Consider the following 18,307-nt stretch of genomic DNA (forward strand, 5'->3'; position numbering starts at 1 on the left):
ATTTTTGTCAGCATCATCAAATTTGTGCCTAAAGATAAAAAAGCAGGAAGGAAAAAAACAAACAAACAAACAAACCAGATTTACTCTGGGGTCATAACCTTCACAATAATTTTTCCTTAGGACAATGCATCACACAGATGTGGTTGCTTTCTTTTATTTGTAATGGGAATGCGCCAATGGATTTTATTCTCACTGAATCATAGATATGTGGGTTTTGCCTGTTACATGTTCCTGTTCTTCACGTAAAGTGAACGCTTTATGTATTCCATTAACTAGCTATGAAAATAAGAACAGAAATGATATATCAAAGGCTAACTACTGCTCTCTTCAAAACATAAAAAGCAAGGTACATCTACAGCTTTTCTCTGGACACTGTTCAAAATAGCTGAAATACCAGAAATGGGCTGTTCCTCAGTAAAAAGTCTCTAAAGTCTTCCCTTTCTCCATTTAGGCTCACTGGATGAACACCTGGGGACATTAACGTAAAGCAGAGGAAAGAGAACGTCTGGAATGCACAAGTCAAACCTGGCCTCCCCAATGCTTCTGACAGAATTGTATTTTAATCTGCTTTCCTTTTCAAGAGGTTTTTTATTTCCCCCATGACTAGTACTTCCTTGCACTTGGACTGGCCAACAACAAGAGCACATGCAATGCTGGAAAGCCAGAGTCATCGATCTGGTCACACTAAGTTGGGTTATAGTTGTGAAGATTTATAAAAAAATGAATGCACTTAGAAGTGGTAGCATAAATGTTAAATCCGTTTATCTTAGGAAAAGAGAAGGTTCATAAAAGCTGCATTTAGCAAAATTATGGTTTTTACTAATTAATACATATACTAAAATAAAAAATAACAGAAACTTCTTTACAGAATAGAGATATATTGTGTTGTGTATTCATTATACCTGAAGGCTTTGAGCTCTACATTAAAAAGAAGCTTTTTCACTTATCACAATTCCCACATTTGACAGCACAAATACAAATGTAAAGAATTCATCAGCATTACATTTGTCACCACATGATAAGACACAACAAAACACACCAGGGCACGATGTGAAACAAGAGCTGAAGGGTTATTCAATAATTACAGTGGAGCTATATTTGATCCAAACTCTCAGATAAGCATCAAAGGAACAGTGATATACTGTGATAAAAATCAATTATTTTACATAATTTTAATGCTGAGAGCATATACACAACTAAATTTTCCTTTTTACAGCAGTATTTAAACCATTTTATTTAAAATTTCTAAGAAATTCTCGAGTCATAGGCCAAAACAGTACTTAAACACTATTGCTACATATAGCATTTGAGAACCACAGTAATATTTAAAATAAGCAAAAGAAACAAAACTTTTCAGATGAAACCCTTTCATACAAACACACTGTTCAACTTCACTGAGTGACCTAGTGACAGTTAATCCCTCTAATGTTAACGATTAAACAAGGCATTGGATGTAACTTTATAAAAAGTACTACAAGAGTAGTATCTCACCAAAAACGTGGACAACTTTTGAATCCTGAAGCATGGAGCTCCCACAGGAAGCCTGCACTGTAACTCTGATGTCACCTGTCTCAGCAAACTTTGTCACCAGAAAATTGTCCAATGTAAGGAGTGGCTTTAAAAAACAAAGGTAAGTTGAAAACAGAATTTCAGCAACAACCACAAGAACAGTGTCTGAAGAGATAGTCACTAAAACTATTAACAAAAATGTTTCACATCAGTTATTCAATTAATCAACATTTTCTAAAATTGTTCCATTACAATTTTCTAGACAGGATGTTTCTTTCCCTAAATTGAATGTTTATAAACAGAATAGCTGCCACATAGGGCTAACATTTCTTGTAGAATAATTGCTAGAGTATTAGGTTTTCATTTAGATTCCATTGAAATAAACTGATTTTGAGTCAGGCTCACAAATCTCTACCTGAACATATATATCAAGCCATTTGCCTCAAAAAATGTGGGGTACAGTCAAGGTCAAAAGGATTAATTGTGTCAACTTAAGAGCATGACGCATGGAAGTGCACCAGCCCACCGTAACCTCCAAGGCAGAACTGAGATACTCTGTTCCCTGACCACATCTGTATGAATTACAAAACCCTTCACAAGATGACATCGATCTGCAGTGCCTGTTCTAGCAATGGCAAAGTCAATAATAATGAAAAGATACAGGCCGAGATTATGGTAGACAGCACATTTACAAGAAGAAAGTTCATTGTGCTTATCTGAAGCATTCCTCTGTCGTACTTAGCCTCCCTCATAAAGAAAATATTTTACTTATCTGTTATTGAAATAATTACCTTAAAAGAAATTAAGCCAGCTAGAAAATAAATATTCCCAATAGAAGTACTTGGATATATATTGCTCCAGGATATGTTTATCTAGACTTTCTCTTCCCATATGAATATCACTAGATTGTTTGAGTGTTTTCACTGTTTTGATATCCTTTTAGATATCCCAGTTATTTTTGGTATGCCATTTGATTTTAGACTCACAGAAAATACTTATCTATACAACAAATACATATATATTTCTGTACAGCACTTAAATTTACAGTACTCACATTATCAATATGGAAGTGCATAAATCCAAGTTTCATCATTCACCAATGCTATGATTCCAAATTCATTCCTGTGCACAAGTTTTTTTCCACAGGTAATGAAACAGAATAAATTGTTGTCCCCCCCCAAAATAAAATAGGTTAGAAATTCAAACCAATTCTAGAAGACAAATTTCCATTTCCACATAAGTAGTAATAAAGGGAAATCAAGACCTTAAATGTATGCGATAAAACAAGAGAAGTTAGACACTGCTCGCCATCAGATATAACTGGCTATTTGGAATGAAAGATGGTCTAAAAGAAGTCATGCAACATGACAGTATTTCTATTAAAGTAAAAGGTGACACTCAACCTTTATTATTTGAAAATAATCTCAGTCAAAACCAGTCATGTACCTGGAGATTGTTTCCTATCCACCAGTAGAAGACTGTCAAATTAGGGTTCTTGGGCAGTATGATGGCTGTCAGGTTGACCTCCTGGTTTCTCCCAATGACTGGAACCACTTCTAAATTTAAAGCCTGCAGTGGAGCTGAACAAAGTTCCCAAAATATAATTGAACAAGAATTACATCAATTTATTAATGCTTCTTTCCCCAAAAGCCTCCCACCTGCACATCATAAGGTCCTGAACGTATTTCCCACCCCCTCCTGCTTTATATCTGTGTTGAAAGCTATGAGCATAATTGGAAGTATCTCATAAAAAATAAAAATGAAAAAAAAGAAAGAAACAACCCACAAACACAAAGAAAATGACAAAATTGTAGCATAACGTGACATCACCAAAATGCACCTCTCTGATGTACTATTTTTTGGTTGCATGTCCAGTTCTAGAAACCACAAGCAAATATCTCAAAAGTAGAAAAGGCATCTCAGTTTTTATTGGTTTTAAGGCAATGAAAGATCAAATGAACAGAACTCTAACGGCTCTCAAACCGGTAAGGGGAAAAAGCAGAAAACTGAAAACGAATGTTGCTGACTACTCATTTTCATTATAAAATATCAGCTGTTAGGATCACACCACACATAAGCTCTCATTAATGCAAGCTTTAAAATAGATGTGTGTATCAGGGGAGCATTTATTTGCAACTCAGATAACCCCTGTACTCCAAAATACGCATTTAGAATAAGTTTGTTCCTTTCCAAACTTTTGCCTATGAAGACTGTAAACATTACTATTTGTATAAAAGAAATGCATCATTACAATGATTTTATCTGCTTCTGAATGTTGCATTTTGCTTCATAGTACAATAACTTTCTTGAAAGCAAAACTTTCCCTCAGAGGTTTCAAGTATATCTTTTTCAGAATATCTGAAGATAAAACCTTTATAATAGTAGTGTAACGTGATAACTAGAACTTCTTAACTTCAGCTGCAACGTCTATTCAGGATACCAAAACCCAGCATGGTCCAACATGCATGGATTACACAGAATGAATAGTAACCCATCCATTTATGTTTTACTCTACATATTTTTTTAACTCAGTCAAAGGTCTTTCATCTCAGTTCAAACTTAAAGGTAATTAACACCAGTCCAAAGGCTTTCTCTTATTCTCTTTAATTAACTGATTCATTGCCTGTTCACTTCTAATTCACTTTAACTAAACTGCCTGAACTTATCTGAGAGCAAGTCGTCCCAGCTGTGCACACCCTCCTTCTTTTCCTCCTCACTTCAAGCAGCCTGCGTGCTGCTTCATCCAAATATAAGGCTCTGCTTTCAGTCTGTGTTTCATCTGATGACTCTTTAACTACTTACATGAATTCAAGACAAATTGAGTGCTTAAACAAATGGTTTCTTCAATAGCTTCTTTACTGAAATGGCATTAAAACACTTCTCCTTTTGCTAGTGCCTTGAGGATAATTCAGAAATTGCAGGAATCCCATCAGATCTGTTCCTCCTAGAAAGAGATTTTCCTTCCAATGAGGCAAACTAAAGAAGTCTGGAGGGATCTGCATCCAGATGTTTTGATTTTGCCATAAATTTACATTTTCCGGGAGGCAACTGATCATTCTGAGAGATATTGTTTTGGTCCAGAAGCAGGTTACTTTCTTTTCCAAAATTTTTAGAGGGGAGGTTGTTTGGTACTTCAATGCTGAGTGTAGTTTCTATAGTGAGTCCTTCTGCTTGTCCCAGTCACACAACTCCATAATGCATTTGAACAAGCTTCATAGAACCCTTAAATGTATGCAATCAGGAATGAAGCTGACTTATACTATTTTCTGTTTAACAAAGCTACAATTTCAGTACAGTTTTCAAAGCTCCCTGATTATTCAACACTACAGAGATTATGGTTTCATAAAAAAGAAAATGTATGTCTAGTTCTTCTTTTTATTCTGGTTTACCTACTCACGTTTACACTATCAGACTCACTCTGAATTCTTTTACAGTTTATTAACAAGTTGTAGATTGTATGATCTGGCTCAGAAAGTATAATCTGGATGACAGGCCAAAGTTCATATAATTGTCCTGCATTACAAGGCATCCCATAGCAACAGAACTTGGCAGGAGTAAAAAAAATACTCCCTTTACCATTTGTCTCTGAAGATTCCCTGGGAATACAAAAGCTGGAGACAGAGTGAAAGCAGTATTCTATGGACATTCCTGCTTTCATGGTATTCCACAGTGAAAAATGTCCCCGAACAGCTATTACTGTTTCTCTAGAACATAGAAATAGCAGTTGAAATAGTGCCAGCTAATTTCTTCAGATCTTGTAATTTACTTAAAAAATGAAAGAGAGTAAATCACATAGAAAGCACTTATTCAAGCAGGCTGGGTAACATGCTTCTGTGAGCCTCCCAGACCATGTGCAGCATCCACAGACAAGCTCAGGACTGGATCACATCTGCTTCCGGCACCCTGCTGCCTCTGCTCTTCAGCACCAGAGTCCTCTTAATGCACCAGTCATTTTATTAGTGAAAAATACCTCCAGCTTCTTCCATTTGTAAATCCACTGCATTAAATACAACTGACATGTTTTATTTTTTACTGTTTGTCTTGACATAGGCCACAGCAGCAGCACATTTGGAGGAAGCAGTCGTTCTGCTTTCTGTCAGGGCTTGCTACTGCTCATCATTCTCTGAATGGAAAGAAGTTGGATGGAGGATGATACGCAGAGTTTTTGCTGTTTGTTGCTTGTACAGAATCAGTGTTCCTGTACTTGATCTACTTCTCCGCACCTAGAAGCTCCTAAAAAGTAACAGCGAAGCCCTAAGTAATTTATCTGAGCTCTTTGGAGTTGTCAAATGACTTAAAAAACAAATGCAACGAAGAAACAGATGATGAAACTGAGGCGAAGAATTTGATTCTGATCTTTTCCACTTGATTTTACTAGAAGACTGGCAGTTAGCATTAGTGGGCTGGGGTCCACCTGCTAATCAAAGCAGAATTGGAAACGCTGCACTCCAGGACTCCGACTAGCAAAACGCAGAGATATCCGCAGTCACCAGACAGACTGACATAAAGCACACGGATCTGTGCACAGCCTTGTAAGTGGCTCCAGCAATTTCCACTGCTTTGGGATTAAGGTGGAAGACAACACCACTCACAACAGAGGGAAACAGACACATGGAGAATGCGAGATGAGTATTTTTTCTTTTGATGTTTCTTTTTTCTGAATTTTTGACACATCTGAAAACAGGCAAAGCAATAGCTGTCTTGAATCTCAGCGGAAGAGGAAAATTCAGTTCCAGTTACGAGTTTTCTTCCTCATTTCAATTATGAGATGACTGAGGTACATTAAGCTTGCGATGGTGCATGATATTCCCTGTGCTGTGCTATTATTTTATTTTAAGACTATTTGATGGGCTTTTTTTAAGTCTTAATTAAGGAGAGGGAGAGAAGTCTAAGTCAACTAGTACTGCCTGCCAACATGAGGTTATAACTCAGTACCACTTTAAAACTTTGTGAGAATTACCTACCTGAAATCTATATTCTAGTACTTTAATGAGTAGTCTGACATTTAGAAACACTGAGATTTTCTTTCTTTGTTAAAATCATGCAAGAGCTCATACATTTCTCAACATGTCTGTTCGCTTGCTTCACACATCACCTAGAAGCTCCTAAGACAAGAAAGTCTGAAGAGTTAAATTTTAGCTGCTAAGACTGCCAGCAGGGTCTAGATTCAGAAAGATGGATCAAACCTGAGATTTGAACTAATGCATGCTTGCTATTTTAAAGATTAATAGACCATCCTTCTCCCAAATCCAAACAAAACTAACTTTGACCTCCTAATACATGAGGTTTACAAGCCTCTGCATTAACAACATACAGCACTGAAAGATGGTTATTGAGGTTATTGAAAAAATATGTATTTTTCCTAATTGTGATTCATAATTTTCTTTACTACTTCATAGTTGTCACGAGGTTTTTATGCATAAGAAAGAATAAGAAAACCAGAGAGCTGATTTACAGTTGACTTGGATGAACACCACAGCCTCATCGTGCCCAGCAACATTCTCCGCCTTCACCGAGACACGGTAAATTCCAGGATTCTCATAGCGGTGACGGATGGGTTCTCCAGTCATCGTAAGGTTCACATATATTGCCTTAAAGCCATCTCCAAGATCTACCTGGTATTTGGTATTCAATATATCACCCTGAAAGGAAAATATACCAAAACTATTTTAAATGGCCAGAAACAAAACAGACAGGACACATGACTATAACCACTTCCTGAATTACAACACTATTTCAGGTGCAACCACATAGTTTGACTAAATTGCAATAGCTGCAGTAAAGCCACTACACTCGTGGCAGAGATTTTAGTGCAACAGATGCTGTGTGCATTATCAGGCTAAGATTAACTTTCCACAGTAATGTGCTATCTTAAGATCAGACACCTCAGACCGCTAACCAAATTGTATGACATGGAAACTATCACTCTGGTTTTAATGCAGCTGGACATTAACAGGCAGGGCAGGCCTAAGTTCTGGAGTGATGCTCATATGATTGCAAGCAACTGAATATTGTTATTTTAGTGAATTACCACTCATCCAGGGAAATTCTAGGCTATAGAATTATAAAGTAAAATTAATTAGTCTAGACCATCTACACAGCACCTTCTGTGGAATCAACTACATACCCTTCAAGATCCAAGCCAGGATCTTTGCAGAAAGTTCTACTGCATTATACAGAGCTACGAGAATGTCTAGAACTAATATAGTCTACTGCAAAATTAGATATATGCTTAATGAAGCAGATTATTGAGCTGAGTTTGGGCAAGGGTTTAAAAGTGCTGCCAAATAATTCTGTCATGTTAAACATCTCACATAATTCATAATTCATTGCATTTCTGCTAAGTGCTCCTTTAAATGACGCTGCTTTTCTAAACTCAAGCCTAAAATACTGCAAGACTGATGCTACTGTCAGAGGACAAGCATATGCCCATCATTCATGTTGTCCCAGTGTGGCTGGTCAGGAGAGAAGTCAGGCCTCTGCTACGTGGACTGGTGATGTGGATGGAGTCAAAGGAAAACTCATTTTAGCTGTGAGCAGCAACACCTTCTCAATGCTACTGGCAGCACTGCTTCAGCAAGCTCCCCTGTCCCCTCAGTCCTCAGCAACATGTTCCTGCTCACTTGCCACAGTACATGGCCATCACAGTGCAATTAAAACAGGTTGCAGGGCCAGGCTGGACAGAAAATCCTCTGTACTGTGAAAACACAGTGTTGGTTTAAAGATCTTCATTGCCTCTAGGAAAGGAACATATACCTCCATATGTTAGTCAGGTGACCTGAATGGTCATCAGAGCAGAGAAGGATTGACACCCATCAAAGTGTTCAAAAATCACTTCCCCATAAGCCACTCTCTGAAATAGGTTAATATCAAAATCGAATCCCAAATAGCAGCACTAATGTAAAATCAAAGGAGACAAGAAAGGCTAGAACTCACATACCCTGGCACTACAAAGGGAAGGAAAACATACTATATTTCCTCCTTCTATTATTTTGCAGTTTGGTTGATTTTCTTCTATGTTTTATCAGATGAAAGAGCATTGCTAATAATGTAACAGAATACCCACAATAAAGAACCTGTAGGGTTATCAAATACCTAAACAACATATTTCAACACACATAAAGGACCTTGAAAGCTTCTCCACTGTGTATGTTTTTTTTTCAAATAATACCTTTCTTTTGACAACAGATGAGTAGAGTATAGCAGAGGAGATAATATGTTATTTAAGTTTAAAGCAGAAGAGATGTCTTCATGGCAGCAATGTGCCAGTAAGTGGAATCTCTTCAGATGACATTAGATTGCAAACAGTTTGTGTTTGCTCTTTTTTATGCTAACAAGCAAATGTGTATTTTTTCCAGGTGAGACAGAAATCAGTGTTGTAAGCCAGTAGATGCAAGCTTCTCTTAATATTGTTCCCTAGTGTAAAGATGAGAGTGCCATCTAAAAAGCATCAAGGCACTTCTCTTTTCCTGGCCAGGAAAGACGGAAAGGAGTGGACAGGTGACAAAAGTGTCACACAGGGAAAAGGCAGCTAAATTTAAAACGAATCAGCGCTTCCACTTCCATGCAAAATAGATAATTGTTATTATATTATTTATTCATACATTCAGCCAACAGAATGTGGGAAAAAAAATCACTATAGTTATAAATTATTTTTATTATTATTTCTAAGGTCACTTAGAAACTGTCCAAACATACCCAAAGCTTGCTTTCTTTACTCCCAGATGTCTGGCATTCCTGCACCTAGTATTAGAGATTGCAAGAATGCATGTGCATTCATATCAACTAGCAAATTAATTTTGTTCAGCAGAGAAAGCGGTATGTTTTGGTTTATCCTATAGGGCTGTTTCCTAAACGCAGGTATTGTTAAGAATTCTCATTAGACTTTTTTGTATAGATTAAATTCTAAGCAATGCACAGAGCATTTGAGTATAAACATTATTATTAGCTATAGGTGGCAGCAAACTGCTACATTTCTTCTAAATCTGCCTTCCAGTTCAATGTATGGAGCAAAGACTTTATCAGAACACAGGATTCCTGTCAAGATCGCTGACTTCCGAAGATTTTTGAATAGTTTCAAAGTTTTTAGGTATTACCACAGAGATTCATGAAAGGTTCAGAATCTATATAGTAGGACAAAATGTCAAGCTGCCTATCAAAGTCATTAGAGTCCAAATTGCAACCAAATGTTCTATTCTTACAATAAACATTTCCAAACAGATTACAAAAAGAGAAGGCAGCATAACTTGCCACACAACTGTTGAGGCACTACAAGTATTGGGACGCAGAGCCTGTGAAGCATTAAGCAGCCTGGTGTTCTGCACGTAACCTTCTTGATTCCATTACAGAAATAAATCCCAAGTGCCTGATTTATATTGCACAGGTTTGCCAAAATGTGTGAACTTTGTTCAATTCCTTGCAAATCAGTGGGGTTAGCCAGGAAGTACAATACTCCTGTAACCTGAGTACAACAGTTAGAGCCTAATACCAGAAAGCATGAGGAAACATACCCATAGCAAACAATCCAAAAGTTACTTGCTGTCTTTTATCAGGTCCTTAAGACATTGTCTCTCTCAAGAAACAGAAAAAAAACATATGTTTGGCAACACAACTAATACACAATAAATGTTCTTATGCTGTGCTATTCACTGATTTCTCTAAAGCTTTTCTCGATTCCTTTCTGAAAGGCAAATTCTCAAAAACACTTAGAACAGAAGATTAAATGTTCTCTGCATTTCTTTTCTTCTCTGATATGGCTGCTGAAATGTTCAGTCCAAGGAGACTTTGGTAATTTAGTTCCTTTGATTTTCAAAAAAGTTGATATATTTAAGGTATCGCAACTGACCACACTGCTAAGGAGACAAATCCTGTTTCATGGAAATAACTTGGCGGCTCACTGAGCTTACTGGATTATCTGATTCATTTCAAAACAAAAGCTTCAATATTTAGAGAGACATTTGTCTTTGTTTCAAGCACAACTTAATCTCATTCAGCAGCAAAACAGGTAGGAGAGAAAGGAACCATAAAAAGAGTGAGGAAACTTTCATAAAGCAAATGTTCATTACTACCTGCTCCTGTCTGACGATGAAAGTGATGTCTTCTCCAGGCTTAACAGCCAGGCTTTCTTCTCTGATGCTGATCTGAAGTCCCTTGGGAGCAGTCAATGGGCACATATGCTGTGCTAAGTTCTGCTGCAGGTCTACGCCACCTTCACACACATTAGAAACGACTTTCCTGTACCTGCAAAAACCAGTAAGCAGTGAGCACAATGAATCAGAGGAGAGCAGGAGAATGCCATCAGAGACAATGAATGTGAGCTTGATGGTCGCTGATGAATATTCCTTGGGTTCACAAACAGACAAGATAGCTGATCAAAACCTACTTATGATGCAAATACTTTGATGAGAGACATTGCTTTTACTGAGTAAAACCTGTTGAAGAAAGACGGTTTGGAGCATGATGAAGATTTCACTTGTATGCATTGGAAGAGTCTGCCTTTTCAAATTTAGAAACATGCCTGACCAGCCCTCCAGGAGCTAGACAGTCTGCCAAACTCTCTGCCATACCATTTCCTAGCATTAAATGGTCTTCTATGATCTACATGTCTTGGTTCAAAACCCAAAGATCAGGAAGAAAACAGATCAAGCAGCTTCTGCATTAACCCAGAACCAGTTGCTTATCAACTGGTCTCAAAGCTATGCACTTCTTAAAACACTTAAAGCATTTATTTAACATAACAGTACAAAGAGTGACAAGCCTAACACTTTTAAAGAATAATTAAATACTTGGATGTGTACAGTAATTGTTTATGGATCAGTTTCACTCAGGTATGTTATTTTTAAACATCCTTTAAAATTGGAGTCGGATTTCACCCTTTTGCATTCCTATTCTGTATATCACAGCTGTCAGCCACAACCCAAAAGGCATCATTTTCCTTGGTAAGGCAAATATACATAGAGACTGCAATTCTATTGCTAGATTTGACATTTCATCATTTGGTTCTCATCTCTACAACCAACAGAGATGATGTTATGATAAGCCAGAATAGATGCCAGCTGCAAGTTATTTTCAGCACAGACATCAGACTACATTGTAGTGTACATTCTATGTGGTATTGTTTACAGTTAGTAAAGCTTTCCTTTGATTCTGAGTATCCCATCTGGTCAGGAAAAGAATCTATTCTTCACAGAACTCTTTACCCCCATAGAAGTGAGAGACTGGGAAGTTCTGTGAGATGTTACTGACTTCTCAAAGTAATTCTTTGGATTCAAACTGAAAATTGGTCTGAACTCATGAATGGGCTAAAAAAAACCAAAATCCAGAAAGCCTTTGAAAGGACATTCCTATCGGAAGTGTAGCGATATTTATAAAATGCATTTATAAAACAAAAAATAAAAAATACTGGGCACAAGACAGCTCTCCCTCTTCTCAAATGGGTTAGATTTTGAACTACTGCAAACATGTGAAGTAACACTTCTCTTTTATTACTCTGTAGGAAGCTTTTGCACATGCTCCATTTTTTTTACAGTTTGCCTTATTTACACTTTTGTTGCCCTTGGTTGGGCTGTTCTCCCCTGCTCTGTAAGTCACTGCAAACCAGTTAAACACAAGATCAGCTTACCCAGTGCTGCTGGTGTACGCCTGCCCCAGCACACAGTCTTCAGGAGGTGCTTCTGGGTTAAACCAGAAGTCAGCAAAGCATTTGCTAGATTCTGACTTCAGAGGTGCAGAGCGCTCAAACCCATAATCACTGCAAGACATCAACACCAAGGGTGTTACTATTCCCACTTCATTCAGCAGTATAATTTGTGGTGGATGAGGCTACGTTTTTAAGAGTATGAAGTTTTTTATTATTCTAGCAGCTGAACATACAAGTTCATTAAGCGAGTTCTGTTCTAATTTCAATGGGAGTTGTGTACACCTAAGGGAAAAATTAGTTGTAATTACTTTGACAGTTTTGCAAAATTAACTCTCTTAGGAGCATGGATTTTTAAAAGGTTTCCTTTGCTACTCAGACCAACATGTTTCTTCTTCTTTTGTGTGTGTGTTTTGTTTTTTGATTTGGCTTTTGTTTGTTTTCTTCTTTTTTCTTCATTCACAAATAGAAAGGGTTTGCTTGTCTTATGAATCAATCCAATGGTCATTTTTCAAGTCTTGATCAATAGGGAAAAATATCAGGATTTGTTCAGTCAGGTGGAACAAACGCTTAAAACATGATAATGTTTTTAAACAAAGTCTAATACAAAAACAACCTCTTATTCCAATTACCTGTTGCCTCTTCGTTTATACATGGCTATGTGTGAGACAGGCAAGAGGAGGAGCTGAAATCCTTCACTAGAAATACCTCAAAAGCTCCCCAGACAGACTCACCATAAGAAATCAGAGTTCACACATTCACAAACTTTGGATGTGAGAGCTGATGTGAAACTTCTCCCTTTAATGCACCATGATGAAATCTTCCTCTTCCGAAAGCTCCTCTGCTGGCCCATGATGCAACGATCACCCTGAAAATCAAAGCACCAGATCTATTGCACACTGTAACCTACACTACACAGACACGACCTCGTGTTGTCATGAAAAAGGCTGGTCTTGCTGCCAAGACTATAAAGTTGTATCAACTCTTTCATATTCAAATGTTTGGGTATACAAAGCTCACATAGTCACCGCCATCCAATAATGGGCCATTATGAAGTTGTAACGTACACTATATCTCAGGGCACAAATCCAAAAATGTATATGAAAATTTCAAGTGGAATTTAACCCATGTCATGTGTGCACAATCTAGGCACAACCCTGTAACTGACCATTTAAAAATTCGGTGTGGATGCAGATGGCTGAAGTTCTGTCTAAATCACTATGCCTCATGTCAGCATTCAGCACAAATTACCAAGCATGTGGACACAGGTAGAATGAAGACTATCTGAACACCGCATTCCCAAGCAAGAAGTGGTAAAATTAGGTATGAGAACCAGCAAACAAGAGCTGGAAATCTGGAATAACACAGAACAGTACACAAAAAAACCCAAAACCAAACAGCTCTGCAGAGAGCAAGAGAACAAACGTAGCAAAGAAGCACAAGCATAATAATCAGAATGATTGTGAATAAATATGATACATTACATATAATGTAAAACATTCCACTCACATTGGTCTCTTTAATCAATACATTGTATGGAGAATGTAGCTTCCCAAAATTGGATTTGGCCAGAGCACCAGGATCAGCACAGCCTTAATGCATTACTGCAAAAATCGTATTGCCCAAAACAACTGGACTCCATTACATGATCAGTCCACTGAGATGCTAAATTACTTCTGGGATGGGCTTTACTTATGGCAATTTATATATGAGTATGTGGTCAGGAAGTTGGCAGAACATATGACTGCATGTTGAAATTGTTTCAATCAATATTACACATTGTAGATTATGGTATATGCTTCATAAGACAGGAAGACCACCTATTATTACAGCAGACCACCAGATACACTTCTGCTTTTCCAAGAGCATGGATCACACAACCACAGGGACACAAACCCCTCCTTCATTTTAAACTACTGTAACATCAGCAAATACCAACATAAGGAGATGAAAGTTGGAGATGTAGCATCCAAATTCTGTTTGAAAACATTTTCCTAGCACACAGTTTTACGTGAATCTGAAAGCTATGGAAAAGTTGCAGCAGGTAACATAAGACCATGAATACCTGTAGATTTGTGAGGTCCCAAGATTCATAGTCATCATCAGTGCATTCCCTCGGGAAGGATGGTCTGAAGTCCACCTTCACCAGTTCCCAGTCCGAACGGTAGCTAATATGTCCGAAGACTCTGAACAAAAAGATCGAAAGTAAAATCTTACTGGAAAGAAATACCATACATCTGAGATTCCAGTTTTCAGTTCTATTTTTTTCTTTGGTCATGGTTCCATACTAAAAATTCCCTGGTTAATTTTTCTTCCACTTTTATTCCTCTTCATGTAAAACATATCTAATTAGAAAACATCTGTAATTTTTCTGTGAAACTTTACAATTTAAAAATATAGCTCATAGATTAGAAATTTTTTCCCCAGAAAACTATCCAGAAATTTAATTGGAAATATACTACTTTTTCTAATTTGGAACCCAATATTTTTGTCTATTATCTTGTTATATGACACATACAGAGCTCTCAGATTTTGTCAGTGAGCTCAGATCAGGGAGCAAACCCAGGATCATCGGACTTAATTTCCAGCTCTTTCACTGATCACTTATGATTGTGGTGCAACTTCCTCAGTTCTTTTGTTGGTTGATTCGTTTGATTTTCAAAGTTCTACAGATTTCAGACAGCAATTTGCTACTGTTTAAACTCACAGCAGTATCATGAAATTTTATTCATTTCTAAGGAATACACTTCATCTACACATTGTGCTGAAGAAATGTGAGTCTCCATTTCAGATAGTCCAATGTAAAACAAAAACCAGCCACAAACTGTAAATTTCTTTTTGGAAAAAAGAAAAAAAAGAAAAAAGAAATCTCATTGCTTTCAAAACCAAGCTGCACTTTGAAAGCAGCCAACATTTTCAAAGTCAGAATATTTATTTCCAAAACAAAATGGGTAAGTATGACATCCAGCAACAAATTAGAAAAAATAAAGACTTTATTTAGGCAAAAGTCAAATGTATTTGTGGTTTGTATCAGGCTTATGTGGCTCACTTGCCAAAGAATTGAAGGTTGATTCTGAAGCCAATAGTTTTTGTGCAATTCATACTGCACAGATTTCATATTCCAAGCTTAAGCAGCATTCTCCAAACTAATTAATTCCTTTTGTTTTCCCTTCACTTTTGTCCAAATCCAGACAGAGCAGGAATGGTACAGTTTTGCTAAAAGCACTCTGCTGTGCACAGTCATTCCTCTTGTCCCAAATACCAGGTTCAAAGTGGAACTGTGGTAGACCAGAAGCGAGGAAATGCTGGATTCTCTGCAGCACAGAGGCAACATCATCACACTAATCATCTTCCCTGGCAGATGGATATAGAGCTCTGAAGTCTACCAAAGAGGCTGAAAATTAGTCACAAAGACTAAAGATGCACAGTGATTTCTCCCTTTCTTTTCTGGTGTCTTTGCTTCTCAGCCATAGCACAGAGATATCTGTATATTATGGTCCATCTCGCTCACATTATAATGACTGAACAATCCATGCTTAAGGAAACTTCACCATCAGAAGTGCACTTAATTAAACAGAAACATGCACCTTTAGTTTACACATCTTACTCGTGTAAAGCTCTGAGATTAGAGAACTTGGATCATCTATTTTCTTTGTTTTTATATCTACTCATGGCTCAGAAGCAGAAACAATACACAAAAATTAAAAAATGTGGCTCGTTCCACTAGCTGTATGCGCACATAGGTGTGTGGTCCCACTTTTCCCACTGAGACCTATAGGTTTGGTTCCTTTTTCTGGTTCATCTGGATCCTGAGAGTTGCTGTCACCATATACGCTTTATTCACTTGTAGTTACATATGCAATAAAGTGACTACTTAGGTGGTCTCATGCTTTTTCCACAATGTGTGCTCCTATATGACTGGCTTTGCTGACAGGTATGAAGTGTCTTTTGCATGCTAAATACCTGTACTTTTTTTTTTTTTATATATATATATTTTTTCTCCATATTAACATAAGGCAGACTTGCCCATGTGCTTATGCAGCTACCTACCTCAGCGAATGCTTCTACAGACACCACAAAACTGTAAAATTTGGTTATGTTTCTTTTATTAACCATTTATCAACAAATATGTCCAAGTGCAAGGAGCCAAGTCCTGTCAAAGCTTCACTCCTGACTCAAGGAAAGTATTTTCTATGGAACAAATGAAATTTTCTTCACTTGTGTTAGCTGTCTCAGGCAGCTTAGTCAGGAAAGAAGAAATGAGATGGTGGTTTGAGTTCAATGCAGAACAGAATAACGAAATTCTCCTGAAAGTATAAAACAAGATCTCTTAACGTAATAATCATCTTTGAGACCTCACAGAAGATGATGCTGATTCCAGATAACTATAGAAAGGGAAATATTTCACCTATATTTATATACACACACATATATATGTGTATATATATAAACACACATATATAAACCAACAAAACAGGACCCAGGGAGTTACAAAATTAATTCTGATATCCACAAAGATACCAAACAAATTTTTAAGCTATCCACTTTTAATCACTTTGGAGATAATTAAAATGATAACTAACAGCCACCATGGATTTGTCAAAACCAAATAATGTCAAACTAATGTAATTTACTTCTTTTAAGGGGTAACTGGCTTAGTGGATAAAGGAAGGGAGAAAATGTAGCATATTTTGACCTTTGTTAAAACTGCTACACAATTCCAGCTGATACTGTTTCAAGAAAAAAAGGAAAACAGCAGTGCTGATACAATCATTGTAATGAAGAATGGGAGTACATCTCCAATTAGAAGAATCCATTTTCAAAAAGTAGTTATCAAATGGGAAAATATCTTGAGATACATATCACAAAGATATGACGGGTCCACAGTCAATAATTTCATTAACATTGATGTGGTCAAAAAAACCTACACACAAAATTCTGCAGAGAACACGGAAGGGAGCAGACACTGACTGATGGAAACAATGGTCAGAAATCAACATGATTTCAAATCAACATGACTCCAAAACCAAAAGTACTCCTGGGCAGGGGAAGGTAGCAGGGGAAACCAGAAAACAAAAACACACAACAAAGGTGCTAGACCAAAATGGTGAATGACTTTCAAATATTGAAGAAAAGTCTTGGGGAATTCTGGGTAATTAAAATACGAATGCAATGTTGTTGTGTGGCAGAATGCAACCCCCTCTCTCCCCCTCCCTCCTTCAGTATGAAAGGAGTGGGCACATCTCCCTCTCTCTCTGCTACTTGAGGCTAACAGCTTCTTTTGTTTGACCCCAGAGCACCCTGGCTCCTGGGTCACTAAGAGAAGGGAGTGCTGAGGCACACTGAGCCGCGCCCAGCGTGGGGGATGTTTGGAGGCTTCAGGGGCACCCACACTCAGTGTGGGGGTGCAGAGAAGCTTCTAGAGTGCCTACAGTCAGATCTGATCAGATAAAAACGGGATTCTCGTTGAGACTCTGCCCATTGTCGCGGGTCTCTCGGAGCACGAGCAAGATGCTGCCGCCGAGAGCCCCGCTCCCCGGGATGGGGACTCCGCTTGCGTCGCCGCCACATGTGTAAGTAAAACTGCTCGCAGGATTGTGAGTATATTTATACTTTTTGTGCACATATGCTTGTATAACTTTCCGTGCTCCATATGAGCGCATGTAAAATTAATCCTCACAGAATCGCGGGTGTATTTTCCTCCCGTGCACATATGCACGTGTAACTTTCCGTGAACATTTGCACAAGTAATTTATTTCCTCGCACAATCACGAGTGTATTTTCCTTCCGTGCACACTTGCACGCGTAACTTTCCGTGCCCAATACGAGCACATGTATAAATTATTTCCTCGCACAATCGTGAGTGGCCACCAAGAGCCCCTCGCACAATCGCGAGTGTATTTTCCTCCCGTGCTTCCACATAAGCACGTGTAGGATTCCGTGCACACTTGCACGTGTAAGTAAATTAACTCTCGCAGGATTGTGGGTGTATTATAAATTTACCCTTGTGGAATCGCGAGTGTACACTTCCCGTACTCACTGCGAGTGCGTGTATCTCTTTAAAAATAATCCCGCACCGTGTTTAGGCAAGTGTGTATTTCTCCGGGACTCAGGGACGGCTCCGGCATTGTATTGGGTGAAGCCACGTGCATGCACACTGTG

At 37.9% G+C, this 18,307-nt stretch overlaps 1 protein-coding gene across 7 annotated transcripts in view; it reads right to left on the minus strand.

Moving 5' to 3' along the window:
• SORCS2 (sortilin related VPS10 domain containing receptor 2) overlaps positions 1-18,307 on the minus strand; it is a 558,746-nt gene that overhangs the window by 30,558 nt on the left and 509,881 nt on the right. For all 7 annotated transcript variants that reach the window (XM_065062550.1, XM_065062548.1, XM_065062549.1 and 4 more), the window contains exons 15-21: positions 14,211-14,331; positions 12,880-13,013; positions 12,131-12,259; positions 10,578-10,749; positions 6,965-7,151; positions 2,956-3,089; positions 1,492-1,615 (exon numbers count right to left, since the gene is read on the minus strand). In XM_065062550.1, the coding sequence (XP_064918622.1) occupies positions 1,492-1,615; positions 2,956-3,089; positions 6,965-7,151; positions 10,578-10,749; positions 12,131-12,259; positions 12,880-13,013; positions 14,211-14,331 (1,001 nt within the window). The remainder of the gene's footprint in view (positions 1-1,491; positions 1,616-2,955; positions 3,090-6,964; positions 7,152-10,577; positions 10,750-12,130; positions 12,260-12,879; positions 13,014-14,210; positions 14,332-18,307) is intronic.

This window comes from Columba livia, chromosome 4, assembly GCF_036013475.1.
Source record: "Columba livia isolate bColLiv1 breed racing homer chromosome 4, bColLiv1.pat.W.v2, whole genome shotgun sequence".
NCBI lineage: Eukaryota > Metazoa > Chordata > Aves > Columbiformes > Columbidae > Columba > Columba livia.